This window comes from Tachysurus fulvidraco, chromosome 12 (assembly GCF_022655615.1).
Source record: "Tachysurus fulvidraco isolate hzauxx_2018 chromosome 12, HZAU_PFXX_2.0, whole genome shotgun sequence".
NCBI lineage: Eukaryota > Metazoa > Chordata > Actinopteri > Siluriformes > Bagridae > Tachysurus > Tachysurus fulvidraco.
The window spans coordinates 16,425,573-16,444,870 of record NC_062529.1 but is presented as its reverse complement, the minus strand read 5'-3'; the positions used below and the strand labels follow the sequence as shown (position 1 = coordinate 16,444,870).

The window sequence follows — 19,298 nt, the reverse complement described above, 5'->3', positions numbered from 1 at the left end:
AAGTAATCATAAACGGGAAATAAAAATGACATGAGCAACTTCACACCATTCTGTAATTAAGCTTTTTTTATTTTTATTTTATGTAAATGAGGTCCTATCAAGCATTATGTTCCTTATTGAGCCACACTAATAGTGCAACAGTGGCTATAGCACACAGTCTTATGGGGATGGGTTATGAAGGGCTGTTATTTTTAGCCACTACAGAGATGGATTCTGTAGAAGCTACACCGTGTGCTTCCATAACTGTGACTGAGACTTCAGAATGAGTTTTGCTTCTTTTTCACAGCTGCTCTTTACATGCATTAATATTTTGTACTGTAAATCAATCCGCATCAGACGATCATTTTCTTAGAATAAAATCATGCAGTTACAAAGAGGTTTAGTTTTGCAGTTTCTGACTTGTTTTTATAGTCAAAGCAGGAATGAACAAGTAATGATCTTAAACATATAATGCAAGCCACTAGATGTCACCAAGGGCGATTCATACAATAGATAACAGTATAGAGAGTTATCAATTAAATTTAATGTATGTTTAGGAATGGCAAGGGTGCAAGAAGGACCTAATTAGAATGCTTGGGGCATTAAGAACCCTGAGGAACAATGTGGTCTATATGTGCATAGCAGTTCATTCGTCTGTAGTGTTCTTTGTAGGAGGATGATTATGCAGAGTTTCTTCTGTGTGCTCTGTAACACACTCCCGAGTTGTGCTGTTGTGCCAGTAAAGCAGGTTGTTAACATTTTTCCACATCTGTCCCACTGTGGTATTAAGGTAGACAAAAGGTTAAGTACAAAGCAGCTTGCATCATCAGTTACACATGCCAGCTTCATCCCTAATAAGCAATTCATTGCAGCTGGATTCATGCATCTCCCACATTCCTGATTTCAGCCTGAGTTCAGTTTTGCATAATGTCTGTTTCCATATCTTATTTCCATATCCTCTTATTGTGTAAAGTTTGCATAAACAGTCCATTTCATATTTAAAAATTTGTGTAGATATTTAAAAAAGACAGCATTCACATGATGCTGTTAGAACTGCACAAGTCATAATATCACCAGTAATAAATCAACTTCATCCATGCATCAGTAATTCTCCTGTGCACATTCAGTTCACTTTTTCTAAAAATAATTAGTTTAGGATTTATTTTACATTACATTAGAGATGATGAAAAACAAGCAGGATCCTTCAGCTCAATGCTGACTTCTTCGTGGCTACTTAAAGTTTCTTGTTAAAGGTACAACAGACCATGAGCTGGTGTAGTTTTTTTGGTTCACCCATAACAATATCAACATACAATCATCTGTTTTTTGTAAGAAAAAACAACAACACAACAACTTAAACTACACACGGGAATCAAACAGCTGAAGAGGAACTGATTTAATAATTAAGGACTGTAGAATATACTTCCCAAATACATAGTGTATATTGTTTGCATTTCTTCACAGCCATTAAACATAATGAGTAGGTCACAGAAAATGGGGTTATATAACTATCTGTTATATAGCAGTAATATAAAATGTATCACATCTAGTGATAACAGTCCATATAATGTAATGTACATGAAGTATAAAAATCAGAAAAAATAATATATATATATTTATATAAATTGTAGGTAACTATAAGAACAAGATGTAAACAGTCCATATACTGTATATGTGCATACATGACGCCTGCGTCTTGAAAGAAAGAAAGAAAGAAAGAAAGAAAGAAAGAAAGAAAGAAAGAAAGAAAGAAAGAAAGAAAGAAAGAAAGAAAGAAAGAAAGAAAGAGCAATATTATGAGGGCAGATTATGATCTGTGATCATGGACATAGCACTAGTCATCCACTTCCATGGCCAAAACATCTTACATGATACCTTGGGGAATGGAGTGTGTTTTTTATTGTTTTCTATCTGTTACAAACTGCCTTGTTAACCTTGTTGGATTAAGATAAAACCATTAGGCACAGAATGACCACAAACAGGGGGGAAAAAGAACTACAAACTTGTATCTGTCAGCACGTCACCCAATCTGATTGGGATATGTATGCGTGGGTAAGACAGGGGTTCCACAAAGGCTCAAAAACTCCAAGCGTACGGGTTGGAGTGCTTCACTCGTTCAACCTTAAATGTCCAAGAGTTTAGAGCTAAGTGCTTCTAGTTAGCTGTATGGAAGCTAACCTGTAAACAGTAAGTGTGGAAAAGCACCACTCAGAGTCTTTGCACTTTTCCTCATTTGGCCTCAAGCTGTTCCAGGAGGGGGTTAGCCTCGCTCTCAGGGGTCTTCACACTGTCTGTCCTCACGATGCACGTCGGCCGGTGACGGTTGAGCATGAGGATAAGCTGCTGACGCTCGTGCTTCAGCTCCTCAATTTGTGCTTTGAGCTCAGAGTTCATCATCTCCAGCCTCTCGGACTCCTGGGACCACAGTATCAGGAAGATTGCTGATTTTGTAATGTTGGTGTTACATGCAATATAATATATTTGATAAAATTGTAATGTAACAATTAAAACTAAAGGAGAAAACTTACCCTTTGTAGATATTCTGTTCGCTCCTTCTTTTTGTTTCGACATCGTGCTGCTGCCACTTTGTTTTTTTCTCGCCTCCTCTTCCTCCTCTCCTCTTCCTCATCTTTCTACACGGGGTATCAACATCTACATTAGTTCCTTAGGCCAAATAAATATTTAGAGAATCCTAAGAGCAAATGAATGTTTTTAAATCTATTGTTGCTTTGCAATCCCTGCTTTCTAAAAGACGTTAGGTACGTAATATAAACAATCACCTCCTGTGATGCAAAGCAAATAGAGATTGAAAAGGACTTTACATGTGTCTGATATTCTGAGTAGGCCTTTATTCAGATGACAAAGAGCAGCATTGTGTGTTCTGTATCATACACAAGTCATGCAATTACTGACTGCCCACTAGATGGACTCATTGTTCTTTTTTTTTGTAGATATAAAAATGTAATTCATAACCTTGCATTTAAAGCTCTACCTATTCAATCTACGGTACTGATATCCATAAGCACAGTAATAGATCAAATGTTTACTTCAAACTGATATGATTTCATATTTTTATAAAATATTAAAATCATACTGATAATCAAAATAATCATCAAAATAATAATGAAATATATATTTCATGTTTCCCAGTTTACTTAAAAATTTGAATTGATTCAACATTCCAGGCAAGAGTCAGGTATATCATCTGGTTTTAAGTTAAATTTACTGTATTTACACCATGTAAACATGGTTCACAAACTAATTTAATGCCTCACCTCAGCTTTAATAGGAAGATGGTGCTTGCTCAACTTGCCGAGTAGGTGCAGTGGAGACAACATGGCTCCTAGACTGCACAGGTCGGCGTATTTGAGCTGGTCTGTGAGCGTCGTGGCAGAGATCCCAGCCAGCGGGCCCAGGCTGGGTAAAGAGCCTGCCGTCACCGAAGGGTCAGGGATCTGTCCGGGCATCATAGCATACACGCCCTTCACCACAGCTAGAACACACACCATGACAGGAATTGGAGTTCATTTTCACTTAAGTACTTAATCTCTATGGAAACAAAACAGACTGCTGCAAAACAGCGCATGGCCTTGCTGTAAAATCTTGGTTGTTAAATAATCCTAAAAGATTACATGAATGATACACCCTTAATTTATTGCGTATGGCTGTGATGTACTCATGCATTCTTACTCATCTTAGCATGCAATCTCTTTCTAAAAGTGTGAGTGCGTAAACCTCTGTAACCCTTGTAACTTAACATATCCCTGACTGAAAAAGTGAACCCAGGTGCACACGCATTCAACAATACACAACACACAGACAATACCATAGAAACGACCAGTCCATCATCACTACCGCTCAACAACCTTCTACATCCACACAGAGGAAAATCACACATACACATGTTGTATTGGTATGCCATTACCTTTCCCATGCTTCTTTTTTTTTCCTGCCACTCCATGCAACACAAACAATATATGTCTCTCAAGTGCCCACTCCTCCCCTCCATAGCATACTCCCATTTACAGCCGCTTTGGCAAGACTCGCTCCAGAGGCCAGGCTGAAAGGCACACACAAATGTAGTCCCAGACACATTCCCTTTTATCCCATAGAGAGAAGAGAGTGAGCCAGCCAAAACCCGCCTGCTGCCCGCTTTCCCCCACGCCTGCCTGCTCACCGCTCGCTGTGTCAGAACACTGGAATGTGGCCACAGAGGAACAGCACAATGTCATCGGCCTCCACCACTGGCCTGCTCTGAAAATCTTTTTTTTTTTTTTTAAATAAAAAAAATTGAAAAAAACACTTTTAACAAGACTTGAGGTTGGAAATGAAGTCTACACTGGAATTCAAGAGCTCATTTTGTGTCTGCAGAGGATGTTGGCTACATAGTGGTTTCTGCACCTGATAATGCAAAACAAAGAACAACTTCTAAATTCTACAATAAACTTTGTAGAATTGTTACCAGATTTATGTCAAATGTTAACACCTAAGCGTGTATCATTTGTAAGAATCTGGAACTCTTATTGTGTGTGAGTTTTGCTACAACCTAAGGAATGCTGAATGACTATGAGTGGTAAGCTCTGGTTATACAGTGCACATTACCAAGAGTGGTTAACCTGCTTTACCAAACCATATGTAATTTATGACAGGCTTTATAATTAGTTTATGAACAAAATATTGTACTCCTGTGGCCAGGAGAGTAAAATCTAAACCCATGGTCATGTTGCATTTTCGACATTAACTTCATAACCTGTTATTGACACCGGATGTGGTAGCCTAGTGGTTAAGGTGTTGGACTACTGATCAGAAAGTCATGAGTTCAAATCCTGGGTCCACCAAGCTGCCACTGCTGGGCCCCTGAGCAGAACAAAAAAAAAAAGTTGCTCTGGTAAACCCAACAAAAATAAAAAAGACATCTTAACGTTATAAAATTGCATAAGTCTATTAACCACACAGTACCCTCCGAAAGTATTGAATCGGCAAAATCAATACATTTGTTTTTGTTATACACTGAATACATTTGGATTTGTGATCAAAGGATGAACCAGACGATAGATCTGAATTCTGTGATTTAATTTTCAAGTTGTGTTAAACATCTTAAAACATGCCACTTTTGGTGAAGACTGCATTTGCTGAACCAACATGAAGATAATAGAGCTGCCTGTGTGAGAAAATCAAACCACTTTGAAGCTAGTCTAAAGAGGGAAAAATCAATCAGAGCCAGTGCACAAAGCGCTAGGCAAAGACAATACAACAATTTGGAATAACCTGAAAAAGACAGAAATCTCTGGCTGTTAGTAGGACATGCGGCAAGTCGGTGAGACACAACACACTGAAAACATACAGAACACACAACAGAGGACTTCATCAGGAGGAAAAATTGGAAGGTTTAAATTGACCAAGTCTGTCACTGGAGCTTACACAAATTGAGCAGTCATTTACCTCCTTAGGAGGAGCCTAAAAGGAGAAACGGCCCAAAACAAACAACAACTGAAAGAAGCTACAGTACAAACCTGGAACAGAAACACAAAAGAAGAAAGCAGCTTGATGATGTCACTGGGTTGCTGGCTTGACACGGTTATTGCAAGCAAAAGATATGCAACCAAATATTAAATATCATTTGCTTTCATTTTCTTCACGACTGTTACAACACTTCTGTTTACCTACAGATTGTGTGGTCTGCCACCAAAAGGTACAATGTATATTTGCCAAATATATATCAGAAAATGAAAGTGATGATCTATCTTCTCATATTCATATTTTGATCTCAGACCCAAATGTCTTCAGTGTAACGGAAAAACATGCAGTTGCAGCTCCAAAACTTACAGTAGCTGAAGACGAGTATAATGCATCTATACATGCTCCATCATAGCAAATGCCATTACAGAGAGCTGTTTCCTGAGTGAAATCCATTCAAATCTTCATCCTCCAAACTTGGTGTATATTTCCAAATAAAACTCTATGTGGGCCAGCCAGGACAAGCATGTATTCAAGCGATGACAGCGTGATGAATGTGAAAAAATAAATGAAATACAACAGTGTTCACTTTGTTTAGATTTTCACTAGAAAGTCCTATAGAGCACTATAATGCACTCTGCACACTATACTGAGCAACCCAAAATATGACCAAACATGATCTGAGTGTTTTCGACTTTTAAAATAAGATGAAATACATTTACCATGACTTTCGAAATGCCAAACCTTAATATAAGCCCCAGAAAGCTCATAGTAGAGACAGGTGCATCAAAGACCTGGATGCAGTTAAACAAGTATGTAACTACTTACAAATGTAATAAACAAAGCACGATTTTAGATAGAAGTAAAAAAAAAAAAAAAATCTCAGACTGCAACAGCGAACAAGCTCAGGAACAATACAACAGTGCTTATTATAGTGCAGCTATATGCAATAAATTCACTGGAAATAAATGTTTTAAATGTGGAAGTTATTCTGCTTTTATCAGCAACGTTGTAAGGAAAGTGAAACATGAAAAAAGGATGTAGATAATAGGTCATCAACAGTATATACATGTGAAACCTTTCCTGGAAGAAGGTACTCTTTTTTGAGCGCAGTGAATAAGTGCTTTTATTTGGAGGAGAAAAATACATTTGCTCTCAAACTGATTTTAAGCACAACAGACTCAACATACACAGCTACACTAATGCTTTTTATTATTAAGTTACATCGAACAAGTGACTGTTTACATTACTGGTTAAAACAAAAATCAATGGCAACTACGCACACATGCACACATGCAATATCTGAATGCAAAAATGTTGGATATCGCTTTAGATCATATATCACTTGTTTGGGTCTGTGCAAGATTCCACCTGCTTGATACACACAAAAGCTACATTATTAATAGATTAATCTAGATTAGATTAGATTCAACTTTGTTGTCATTACACATGTACAAGTACAAGGCAACGAAATGCAGTTTAGGTCTAACTAGAGTGCAATAGCAATAAGTCCAGGATATAGAGTTTGTACAAGATTTAGATAAGTTAAATAAAATGGTAATTATGGAAGTGATTTATAGATGTGTGTGTACTATGAACATAATATACAGATGAATATATATGTACTAAGAATATAATATGTAGATGGCTATTAGTATAAACTGAAATTTACAGAATGGTATGTGCTATAAACAAAATATATGGCTATTAGTATAATATATTGCTGTTACTATAAACAGAAATCAGTTGAGATTCTTTAGTTTGAGTGTGTTTTAATCCAGGTCTTTTTCAAAGTGCAACTTAGATGGAGAAAAAACTAAAACATTTCAGCTGGGTAATCACATATTTTAACATTTAATTTAGAGGCATATTTAATTTTGTAGCTGATCAGTCTGGTGAATATAAAATCAGCTTTATCCTCGGATCAGCATCAGAATATTAGTCCACTTTTAGAACCTTCACCTGATCCTCATTAAATCACTGTTTATTAGGGTTTCCTGGGTAACATAAAGACTCTATCTGTATCTGTGTTGGAATATAAAGCTGAATAATGTGAAAAAAAACAACAACAGAAAAAGGGTTTCCACTCCAAAGCTTTTCTTTTAATGAACCATACAACTATACACATTGAAAACACTAGGAAACAAAGGAAAAATCAGGGGGGAAAACAAAACAGAAATTCCAGTGCATTCAGCACAGCTCATGTGCAGGACTGTTTTCATTAATCCTAATATTTCAGTTTAAACCTGACAGCAATATTATAACAAATTTAATTGGTTCACAAATAAATACATTTATATGGTTTAAATTAGCTTATTGTAAAAGCCTTATAATTCATTATAATTTCAGTAGTTCCCAGCCTGTATATACTGTAATATCCTTTTGTATTGTAGTTACAAGTCCGTATATCCTGTAAGCCTGCAATTAGACTATATGTAACTCACCGGCACATTAATATATCACTTTCCACTCTGTACTGTTACTATATGTAACATAATTGCACATCATGCTACTACAGGTAACAGGTACAGGTAATAAAAATAGTGCACGTTAAATTCAATTAGCACTCTTTTTTTTTTTTTTTTTATTCATTCTTTTAAATTTAGTTCAATTCACATTTTGTTTATTTATATGAACAGACTAGAATTTTCATTTCACTACAAGTTGTATACTGTATATAACAGTGAATGTGACAAAAACATCTCGATTCTTCTAGATTTCGATACTTTACCAATTGAATCCTTTTGCCCGTTCCTCTTGTTTTGATTGATATAATGTTTGATCCAGACATTTTTGCCTGCTTATAAAAGGAATACGGTGGTGCCTGATGTTTTCTTTAAAATAATCTCTGCCTTCACACGACATCTCTTTTACTGTCCTAAGCAAACCATTTATAAACCACTGACAATCAAGATGCAGAAAACTAATCAAACTAATTCCCTGACTACAAATGCCATTACCTCCTGCTGAAATAAACCAGTATTAAGATAAAAGATGACACTACAGTATTGTGCCATGGTGCCATGATATCCCACTTAACAGGTGCCATGGTGGTTTGACTCTTTAATATTTGTGAGAAATCTTGTCCGCCACATTTCGTTCCTCAACAAATGTTTGTGCACTGGTTTGTTTGTGCATTTTGTTGCAAGGGACAATATTTGAGGGCATATTCTCTTTAAACTTCACCTACTGTCTGCCACTGGGTTACTAAATACGGTGGATAATTCTGCAAGTGTGATCAATTATTTGCTTTTACATGAAAAGCAACATGTCTGACAATGAAGCGTTAATTCAGAGAATGCCATTCAAGAGTAAACCCCGAAGGAGTCTGGACCCTAAATACAAGATACAGAGAGAAAAATCTTCCCCAGTGTAAAACTCAAACCACTGATGCTCACAGGGACAAAATTCCAGGGCATACCTTTAGACAGAGAATGTATTTGTTGCTGAAGCTGATTAGTAATCTTACAGCTTTTTACAACTTAAAAAAATAAGGAAAATAACTTTCTTACCTGCAGCTTTGACAATTGCCATTAACTAGATCATGGACAGAATAGCGGTCTGTACAAGTGCTATACAAGAAAACTGTCTGAATGGTTCCGTTCATGCCTCCTAGTCATTTTCATTTGACATTTTGTTGCAGCACAACAGCTTGCCTTTTCTGCACTATGAGCATAATGACAAAAAATGTTAAACTGATTTCGTTAGCTGTCCGAAGGTTGCTCCTCACAAGCAGTCATCAAATTCTGTTGGACACAACATAGCTAAAAATCCCAGAACTGTAGTACTGCTTACAGTACTTACTTTACTGTATTGCAGTTATGGCTTGCTCGTAATGCACACAGTGCAAAACTCACACATTGCAAGAGTGTCTGATCCCTGCAATTTAACCCTGAATGCAAAAGGCATTCATCATGTTCTTTGCGTTAGCTGATCGCAGAAAGAATGTGTTTTAAATTATGGAGATCGAAGAAGAAATATTGTCTGCCATCATATAATATTTGTTCTCTTATCAGAACTCCATGTCCTCTGTTCGTAGAGAACATGTATTGGTGACAATTGTAATTTCTGATGTTTGGTTGTGGGCCATCACACGTCTTACTTCTTTTTGTACAAGTGTTTGATAAGATTGATCTATGATTTAAAAAATGTTTGGAAGTCCGAGACACAGTAAAGCACAATAGGAACACGAGCAAATTATTTAAAGTGTTAATTAACTATTTAAAGACAGAAACACCTGACAGGACAATCAAAATAAAAAAAAGCATGTATTGTAAATATCAGGTTTCCACAAATGTAACTAATACCCCAACTACTGTTTAGTACGACAGTGCTGCATTATAAGTACAATTAAATAATTTAAAAGCATTTAGCAATTTTTAATCATGTCTTAAGGATTTTTAAAAACAAAATAGCATTTTATTTTACACCAACCTTTTAATATGTACAGTGTTTTCAGACATGAACAAAAAGATAATTATGGTCAGATTGACTGCATTCTCCAAAATGACAGGTTTCGTTTATTTCTCTTAAATTCAAGAGGAATGAACCAGCTGTTTTTTATTGGTTACTACAGTTAGAAAAAAACTAAAGCATTAGTATGTGCTAAAGAGCAACCCATTTGCTGTTCTAACTGTACAATACATTGTAAAGCACTGCCACAGTCCTATTCACATTTACTGTTCCATGGTGGGTTCAGACCACTGCTGCAAACTGTCCACATGGCAAACTATGGCGAATGTTACTGCTACATAAAGAAAAAATATCCCAGATCAGCACATTTTTCTTTCAGCTACACAGACCTATTCAGCAGAATCTTTTCCATTCTGACACACTGTCACATCCCCCATTTAAAATAGAAGTATATTTAATAAACTAATGAAAATAAGACTGCTTTAACTGTATTTACAAAGGCTACTTAAATATAAGGATCGCAGCAGGTTTGCTTACCTTACCATTTAAAATCCTATTATCCTGTCTTTGTGAAAATGATAACTGAAAAAATGAAAAAGACTAAATAAAAACATTGTTATTCATAATAAATAAAGTATTCAAAAAAAGCATTCAGTAGGCCCGAGAAGGAGTTTCAGTTCTGAAAAGCTATGCACGGCAACATGAGGTCAAGAAAATCTGGAAGCAATGAAACTGCACTTCTTCTCATTGCATAAGGCTACATAATGACACTGACCTTTATGACTTCAAGAAGCTTCAGTTAATCGACCACCTACAGTGTCAAAGCATGATGCACCAAATACTGTGGGTTTATAGCAACAAAATTCTGTACAAATATACATCAGAGTGAAGACATTTAGAATTTTTTTTTGTCTTCTTGGAACATTTGTTTAACATGTTGCCCTTAGTAGGCTAGGTAATCCAGAAAAACTTAAGAAAAACTACAAATTCTGATTTAGTTTCTACTTTCATATGGGCAATTAACCACCACTGTGACATGAGAAATTCAATGTGGAACATGGACACTTCCAAAACTGGCAGAAATAAAATTTTTTGGCCTCTAGTAAACCTCCAATCAATGTTGTAATCTTGTTTTGTCCAAGTTTAATTTTGCAATAAAATTATGACTTTAGATTCAGCATGTTGGTGGTCCATGGTCCATTTTCATTTTGGTTTCCTATATTACCCATAGTGCTGTCTGATTACCAGTTGACTATGGTGCCAACAGGATTTGTGCTGCAATCAACTTACCTCAAAAGTCAGAAAATAAATCAATCTCAAACTCTGTGCATTTAAGCTACAAATTAGGAAAAACCATGGACGCCTCCATTTTCATCTTTTGATAGCTAACCAGCTATACCTCCATTGAGAAGTGGTGTACATTTACATCCTCAAAATAGCAAAATGTATAATCAGGGTTATAGATTTAGCCAGCAAATATGTCTAAATCTTAATTTATCTAATGCAAGTAAATGTATATAGTCACCTCCACAAGTATTGGAACACAATGCCAATTATTTTGCTATTGCTTTACACTTAAGACATTTGGGTTTGAGATTTTGATTTGAGACTGAGGAAAGGAAAAAAAAAAGATAGAGAGAGAAAATGAAATGATAGGGGGGGGGAATTACAGCATTCATTTCCTGATATTTATATCTAAATGTGTTAAGCTTGGAACATGGCATATTTGGTGTCAAACTCCAGTAATAAAGAACACTTAATATTTGGTAGCATATCTCCTGCTTGATTTGAACTGCAGCTTCATTTCAGTGTTTGTATGTTTTGGGGGGGCATCTCTTTAGGTGACATGATGCTCAATTGTGTAAAAGTGACTTATGTGGCTAGTTCAAAACCACTTTTTGTTTAAAGTGGTTTGGTTTTTGTCTTGCTGCATGATTAGATTAGATTTGTCTGTAAACTGCTAGAGAGAATGTTTCTGTACACTTCTGAATTCCTTCACCTGAAACCATCATGAGTTACATCATCAGGTAACATTAGTGAACCAGTTCCAGAAACTGTCATGCAAGCCCAAACCATGACACTGCCTCTGCCCTACTCCAAAACTGGCATAAAACACCAAACTGAAGTTTGCTAGTGATCACTAGGACAAAATATTTAAATAAACCTATAAATGTAAACTTAAAAATAATCTTTTGACCCACTGAAAATCTGACATAGTAAATCAAAGCTAAAATAAATTGGCTCATAGGTTACAATGTCTTCTTATGAAAATAAAGTGCATACCCTAAATGACTGCACAGGAAACAGATAACATGAATTGTGTGAAGTGTGGTTGTTTTCAGCCTAGGTGTATGTACATTTTTTTCCTCAACTGTAGCTCTCCCCTCAGCTTTACCTAAAGAGTATGATGCAGTGCCACTTTAGTCTTTTTGTCTGTTCAGCTCTCTCATCTGTAAACTCTGTTCAATTGAATCAGCTTCTGCTTTTGTGTTAATACCACCATCATCCCCATCGTGCTCACCAAGTAAATCAGCACAACAACTGTAAGATGCAATGCAATCTGGAAATTTGAGTCAGACATTTCCTGTCTCCACACTTTCTGTGCTGGATTTTTCCATTATTATGACACTTTGTCCTATTAAACACTAGTGTAACTGCACTTGGAATGATCCTTTGGATCATCAGCATGGCAGACACCATCTAACTTCTCACAATACAGAAAATACAGCAAACTAGCACCAGAATCACTAAGCACATCAAAAATACTTTAATATAAACTGATGTTTTTTCAGTCTTGTATCTTCTCTTAATTAATCAAACAGCCCTCTAGCATAAATAACACTATATGACCAAAAGTATGTGGACACCAAACCATTACACCCTGCTGTATGCTGTAAAATTACAATCTCCTTTCATTGGAACTAGGTAGACTGAACCTGTTCAAGCATGAACTACTGCACCCCAGACATCCTCACCTGACATCAGTGCCAGACCTCACTAACACTTTGGTGGCAGAATGGACACAAATCCCCACAGCCACAATCCAAAAATCTAGTGGACAGCCTAGTGGAAGCGTAGGAGATATTATAAAAGCAAAGTGGGATTAAATCTGAAATGGCATGTTCAAAGATGACATAATGACTAATAGTGAATATACTTTTATTTAACTCCTTGAATTTTTTTTTGGTATTTGGTATTTTTTTGGTAAATATTCTTGATAATTTGCCAAATGGACACAAACAATGTATTTTATGCTGGACCTGTTTTTTTTTTCCAGCATTAATAAAGTGTGCACAGCAATTAAGGTAGTCATTATTTGCTACGTGTTAATAAACAAACAAACAAACAAACAAATAAATAAATAAATAAATAAATAAATAAAGATATGAAGGTGCTAACAGATGAGTTATTTTGTAAATATAACATCTTTTTTTTCCAGAGTAACGCCCTGTGTTATGAGTCAGTCACAAAGCGGAAGTGGGTCGTCAGTAAAACATGTAGCGTGTCTTACATAACAAGAAAAGTAACCAGCACGAGCCTTGAGGAAAAAGTGCAATAAAACAACTCAATCCTTCCATATTGTCATTCGCGTTTCCTTATATGTTGCATTTATTCTTGCTGTTTTCGAGCATTTAAACTTTGCTTTCGACAGAAAATCCAGACGCGTTCAAAGGCATGGTTTGTGTTTAATTAGAAGAGATGTGTTCACAGGGGAATTTACATAAACGCTACAGCGCCACGCAATACGGCAACGGTACGGATATGACAGAAAAGACGCGAATGCAACAAAACGACATCGCACAAAATGCATTAATTGTAGAAAGACATTTTTTTAAAGGGTGTCCTGTTTGTCGCTAAAGAGCTGTGTGAGCGTGGCGCCGTGCAAAACCCCAATCCTCCTCCTCCTCCTCCGCCTCCTCTTGCGCCTTCCTGCTAAAGTTCCTAAACTTTGCGGCTTACCTGACTTTGATCCCGCGTTCCCTTGATGTGCCTTCTTCAGGTCAGCTGGGGGTCTCGAGTAGATTTTGAACAGAGGAAAGCGTTGCATCAGCACGTTTATATACTGATCCCTGACTGGGAGGACTCGGGAATGCGGAACTCTGTGTTCTCCGGCAGCCAGACGTAAGCAGGGATGCAGAAAAAACTGTCCTGCACCAAAAAGAAGCAGGGGGCAGAGAGAAGGGGAGAAGTGAGGGAAGTCCTGTTCACTCCACCCCTTAGATACCAGAAAACAAACAACCCACGAACCCTGAAGAGCCGGAGAAGATCTCAGCTAAAAAAAAGATATGCAAAGGGAACAAATCTCCAGTGTCTGTGAATCAAACCTGGGATTTTAGCTCTACTGACAAGGCAGAGTAGTTACAGTCTAGGCTAGCTCATATTTTATTAACCAACTCGTACATTTGTGCCAGTGTGGTACTTTTGCACCTCATATGGTTCTAAACAGGTTTTTTTTTATCTAATAAAAGATTTAAAGAGACCACTTGACATGATACTTCAGCCAGCAGAGTGTATTGATGTCTCATTATTGGTATTATGTTTATTGGGAACTTAGACCTCAGTAGAGTTCTCAGGATTTATATTAACATTAATCACACAATAATTAAACAAATCATTTGTTTTTGACAACAGGCTCTTTATCCTTATCAGGGTTGAGGTGAATCCATAAAGAATCCACCTACAGCAGTGGCAATGGTGGAGGTAGGAGGAAACCAGATAACCTAAAGAAACCCATGCAGCTCTTGAGGAAACCCATGTGAACCATGAGCTCTGAGATGAATAGAAATTAAACCAAAACTACATTGCATGAATATTTAATGTGATCATTAATTCATAAGAAATCAGTGCTCATTTTACTCTTCATCTGATGCACAAGTCAAAAAGTTATAAGGTAGAAAAATAAAGTATCATAAAATACATCTTGATTGATATACCACTGGATGTTTTCATGGAAAACTCTAAATATTATTAATGATGTCATAACACAGACTGCATGATGACACTGAGGTATGTAAGAACTGTCAAGAACATGTACTAAAGCACAACAGTGATAAACTATTGCCATCAAAAACACAAAACTGCACAGCAAACAGTGCACAATATAACTTACAGAAAACCTCACAGAAGATCAAACAGATATAAAACTCTTACATACATACATTTATATATATATATTCATTTATATATATATATATATTATTTCATATTAGATCTTTGTGCATGCTTTTTAAACCAGAATACAGTTCGTAACTGTCCAAAGGATAGGATTTCATAGATTTATTTTCATGCTCTTAGCTACATCAAGAGTATCCTGAAGAGAGTAAATTACGTCTTCCTTGTCACATTACACATCTCATGGATGCAACCAGCTTTATATCAATACCATCCTTCCTGGATATCACAGCACAGTGATATCTAGTAATTGAGATTGTAAAACTCTCATTTCCATTGGATTTATGTTTATAATGCCAAGAGTGTAGGGGAGTTTAGAAGATCGACACTGGTATCAGGTCTGGATACCCCACTTTTGCAGCCATCCAATTCCTCAGTCAGACAGTCCAGCTCTGGGCAGGCAAACGTAAAGATGGACAGGTAGTTGCTGCGTGTAGGGGTGGAGGCATTCACCACAGGGGTGCTTAAGGGCTCCAGATCATTGGCCACAGACTTATACAGGGTTTCCCAGTCTGTGAAGCCTAGGGAACCATTAAGATCAATGTCAGGGACTGAGCATGCTTTTTCCACAGAGATCTGGTCCTCATCCACACTGTCAAGGATATTTTCCAACAGTTCCTCCTTGACATCCAGTGATGGCTCAAGGTCGCACAGATTGACCTCTGCACTGGAGCACAGCAGAATATTAGAATTGCCTGAGATGGCTGTGGGTGGAACAGAAGGTGTCTCCAAGTCTTGTAAAGAAGGGGTGTCCTGCGCACCATCCTCTGGAAGTTGGCCAGATATCTCTGATGAAGGGAGAGGCTGTGATGACTCTGGGAAAATGCCTTCCAGCTCTTCAGGCAGCTGGCATATAGGCTTGTGTGCAGCAAGAACATACTCAAGTCTTTCCTTTTCTTTTAGAAGATTTGCTATTTCTGCTTGCAAAGCCGCTTTGTCTTCTTCCAGCTTGTCTGTTTCCTATAAGAATTGAGTTTTTTTATTAAAAGGGGGGGGGTGTTACTCACTGTACATGGAAACATTAAAAAAATTCGATTTTCAATGCACTGGCATTTCAGCTTACAGCCTGCAAGGTGTCTGTGAGCTCTCTCCGTCTGTTCCTGCACTTTGCTGCGGCCATTTTATTTCTCTCTCTCCTTATTCTCTTCTTCTCCTCCTCTTCTGGCGTGAGCTGCTCGGCGGGAAAGACAGATTGTAAGTGATTACTATGATGGATCTAACCCATTTTAGCTGTAAAATATTCCTATGGCAATACACCTTCAGGAAGAAAATTATCTTTCAAACGCACCGCGACTATATATAACGAGGTTATTGTTGTTGAAGTGAATTTGAAGTGGATGTGTCCGTGCCAGGCATCATGCCATGGCGCAGCTCTCAAGGAGTATAAACATTTGATTAAGTCCAACTCAACGGCAACTATGAATGTTAGGGCTCTTCGTTTTTAGTAGACCTACCTGCTCGACTCTTTTTCCCTTCCTGGCAGCGTTTTTCTCTTTTGCCCCATTCCTCTTGGCTGCGCTTTCTCCAGTTTCAGGTCTGGTCGCAGACGCGGAGACGGAGGTGATGATGGTCGGCTGCACCATCCATTGCAAATCTGGACTGGTGGAGATCGCAGTTACTGTGGGGACAAACGGAGCCACAGGAGCCTCACGATCCGGCCCGGGACCCTGGGTTCAGTGTAGAAATGTGGCTATACATTAATCATATAGATACATCCATATATATATAGTGCATCAAATAAGTACGGTGAAAAAGTTTTTTTGTTTTTTTTTTTGCTTTATTGCTTTATTCTTCTATTGCATCATGGTCATTCATCAACCCATGAATGCACTTTCTGTGAATTAGCCTAGACATGACGCCGTTGCGTGTAAGCAGAGAGGTCTGCCTTTAAGTTGCATGGTGTCCAAAAATAGTCTCCCTGATCAATATTTGACTTTTCCATTGTCACTGACGTCAGCGCTGACGCAGAGCTGCTGCGGAGTCTCCACACAGAGAACCGCTGCAGAGCCACTTCAGCAGCAAAGCACGACCAAACGATTTCAAGCTCACATAAACACGATATATAGTCTTAGTACAATCTAAATAACGCAGGGAGATTCATTTATCCTATGATCAGATGATGACACGGGTTTAAAAATGGATCAACATTCATTTTTTTTCATCAAGATCTCATCCTATGGTTAAAAAAGTACAATTTCACACTGAGCTTAATTATTATGCAAAAAAAATAAAATAGTGTTATGACACTATTTGCATTATTAACAGGATTTCTGCCCTTTGCTATTTGACTAATATGAAGCAGACTAGACTTCATGATTATATTATGAGATAATATAGGTGCTCAATGTTTAGTGATGTTGCCTACCTGTGTGGTCTCCATCACATCCCCGGCAGGAGATGCAGAACTGCAGCCTGGCACAGACTCCACACCGACTTTGCTAAGGATCATTTCTCCACGTATAGGCACGTTTCCAGAAGTTAAAAAAGAAGAAATTGACCAGGGATCCGATCTATCAGTCTTGCTTCCCTGATTCCAGTCTCCCTTTTCCAGGTTTATATATAAACCTGGTCAATGATAAGCCTGGTATACAAGCCCAAGCCCCTCCTATATATATTCCATCAGAATTTTATGAATGAACCGAGACTGTACCATTTTGGATGAGGGGAGCATCTCTTCACAATATAACAAAGCACCTGCCTCGACAAACCCGCTTATAGTCTAATTTTCATAAAACATGATTGGACATAGATTTAGATCAATGGTTAGCTATTTATTTCTGTGTAATACTATGGAATTACTATGTAATTGTCGGATCTTGTTGGACCCTTCTGTGAAAGGACATTTGCAACATGTTCATTCATAAAATACTGATTCACCCCAAGTGCTCTAAAATATAACAATAAAACAAATGACACTATTAATAAAATATGGGAATGTGTATAATGTGTAGTTGATTAAAATAGATAATGTAAGTTTTTACTGGTTGATATGAGCATATTTTCTCGAGCTGTTGAGTGAGGTCATTCCATGGTAACTAAATGTTGAATGAGAAATCTCTGCTACATACTAATTTAATAAAGCCATTAGGCCTGTAAATTGGAGTATACAGTGTATTTACACAGTGTGAAAACAGCATTAGGAAGCTTCCATGCTGCGATTAATCTAATTGTAATTCTGCTCAAGCATCATAAACACTGGGATGCCGGTTTGTTTTTGTTTTATTTATTTATTTGTTTGTTTATTTGTTTATTTATAGATTTATTTATTTTCGTTTAAATTATGAAAAGGTAAGCCTGCATTCGTTTTTTTGTTTGTTTTTTTGTTTGTTTGTTTTTTAGAATAAAACACATTCGGAATAAAATTAAGCACATAAATAGCATTTAAAAATATTTTGTACGTGTATTATAGGCTGCTGTTTTTTTTATATATATTTGGTCTCTTTACAGTCAATTCGACCGCAAATAGAAGTTTTGAAAGAGCCCAATCTGGCAACCCGGGCTCATCTTGTGAATCTTTTCTGTTGCACCCACGTCCTGTAGTGACGCAACAGCGTCGAACGGGAAGTTGCCCATATAAGGACACTGACGTACTGGGATTCCATTTTTGAGTCTTGAATAAAAGTTTATACACAGGGATAGACCTAAATGATACTATTATACTAAGGGGTATAGGTGAGATAGATGTGAAATAATTATTATTTTATTATATTATCGTTACATTCTGAAAGCGTGATGGAATACACATGGAATGACATTAGCTTTTAAATGATTTTATATTCTCTACTATATATAAGCTACAGACTATATTCTATACTCAGGGTAGCACAGTTATAACCCTTTAAATAGACCTTGTCCCCATAACTGCCACCCCAGTTTTGATTTCTACGAGGACTCCAGTCTAAACTGTACAGTGTCTTGAGGAGTGCTACCCAGTATATATTTCCCACTGGTAACATAAAATATAAAGTACCTTTAAACATTATTTAAGGAAGAGTATTGGACCCACTCATATACCTTCAATTATGAGTAATACTTTACAGGTTCACTTTATGCACCTTTCCTGGTAAAGAATGCACACCAAATTAAGCACTACTGATGGTAACACACCTATACCAAGTTATTATTACCCAATTTCTTTTTACTACTTAATATTTTATTTCTTTGATGCACTTAATGCAAACTCAATAAATCCTATCTAGTGAATAATGACATACTACATATTTGGATTAAATCCTTTTTATATCAGGAAATCCACAGCAACTGAGTACCTAATATAG

The 19,298-nt window shown here is 37.0% G+C and overlaps 2 protein-coding genes across 3 annotated transcripts; both read right to left on the bottom strand.

Moving 5' to 3' along the window:
• Positions 1-1,360: 1,360 nt before the first annotated feature.
• jdp2a (Jun dimerization protein 2a) lies at positions 1,361-14,039 on the bottom strand. Of its 2 annotated transcripts, none has more exons than XM_027172061.2 (4): positions 13,810-14,039; positions 3,255-3,472; positions 2,508-2,612; positions 1,361-2,394 (listed from the first exon to the last, which is right to left on the bottom strand). In XM_027172061.2, exons 1-4 carry the CDS (start codon positions 13,895-13,897, stop codon positions 2,209-2,211), a joined length of 597 nt encoding a protein of 198 aa, XP_027027862.1. In that variant the 5' UTR covers positions 13,898-14,039; the 3' UTR covers positions 1,361-2,208. The 2 variants fall into 2 exon arrangements, with proteins under 2 accessions (XP_027027862.1, XP_027027861.1); XM_027172060.2 differs by lacking the exon at positions 13,810-14,039 and adding an exon at positions 3,905-4,757.
• Positions 14,040-14,237: 198 nt separating this feature from the next.
• fosaa (v-fos FBJ murine osteosarcoma viral oncogene homolog Aa) lies at positions 14,238-17,517 on the bottom strand. The gene is made up of 4 exons (XM_027172059.2): positions 17,387-17,517; positions 16,476-16,688; positions 16,085-16,192; positions 14,238-15,981 (listed from the first exon to the last, which is right to left on the bottom strand). The coding sequence occupies exons 1-4, from the start codon at positions 17,468-17,470 to the stop codon at positions 15,310-15,312; spliced, it is 1,077 nt and encodes a 358-aa protein (XP_027027860.1). The 5' UTR covers positions 17,471-17,517; the 3' UTR covers positions 14,238-15,309.
• Positions 17,518-19,298: the final 1,781 nt, after the last annotated feature.

What these genes read in the sequence shown, in the direction of transcription:
- jdp2a (XM_027172060.2), bottom strand. Translation starts at nt 4,001, where the DNA reads ATGGGAGTATGCTATGGAGGGGAGGAGTGGGCACTTGAGAGACATATA. An exon ending in AAAAAAGAAGCATGGGAAAG is followed by an intron (nt 3,473 to 3,904) that starts GTAATGGCATAC and finishes TGTGTGTTCTAG; the next exon opens with CTGTGGTGAAGGGCGTGTAT. An exon ending in ATCTTCCTATTAAAGCTGAG is followed by an intron (nt 2,613 to 3,254) that starts GTGAGGCATTAA and finishes TACCCCGTGTAG; the next exon opens with AAAGATGAGGAAGAGGAGAG.
- fosaa (XM_027172059.2), bottom strand. Translation starts at nt 17,470, where the DNA reads ATGATCCTTAGCAAAGTCGGTGTGGAGTCTGTGCCAGGCTGCAGTTCT. An exon ending in ATGTGATGGAGACCACACAG is followed by an intron (nt 16,689 to 17,386) that starts GTAGGCAACATC and finishes CACTGAACCCAG; the next exon opens with GGTCCCGGGCCGGATCGTGA. An exon ending in AGGGAAAAAGAGTCGAGCAG is followed by an intron (nt 16,193 to 16,475) that starts GTAGGTCTACTA and finishes CCCGCCGAGCAG; the next exon opens with CTCACGCCAGAAGAGGAGGA.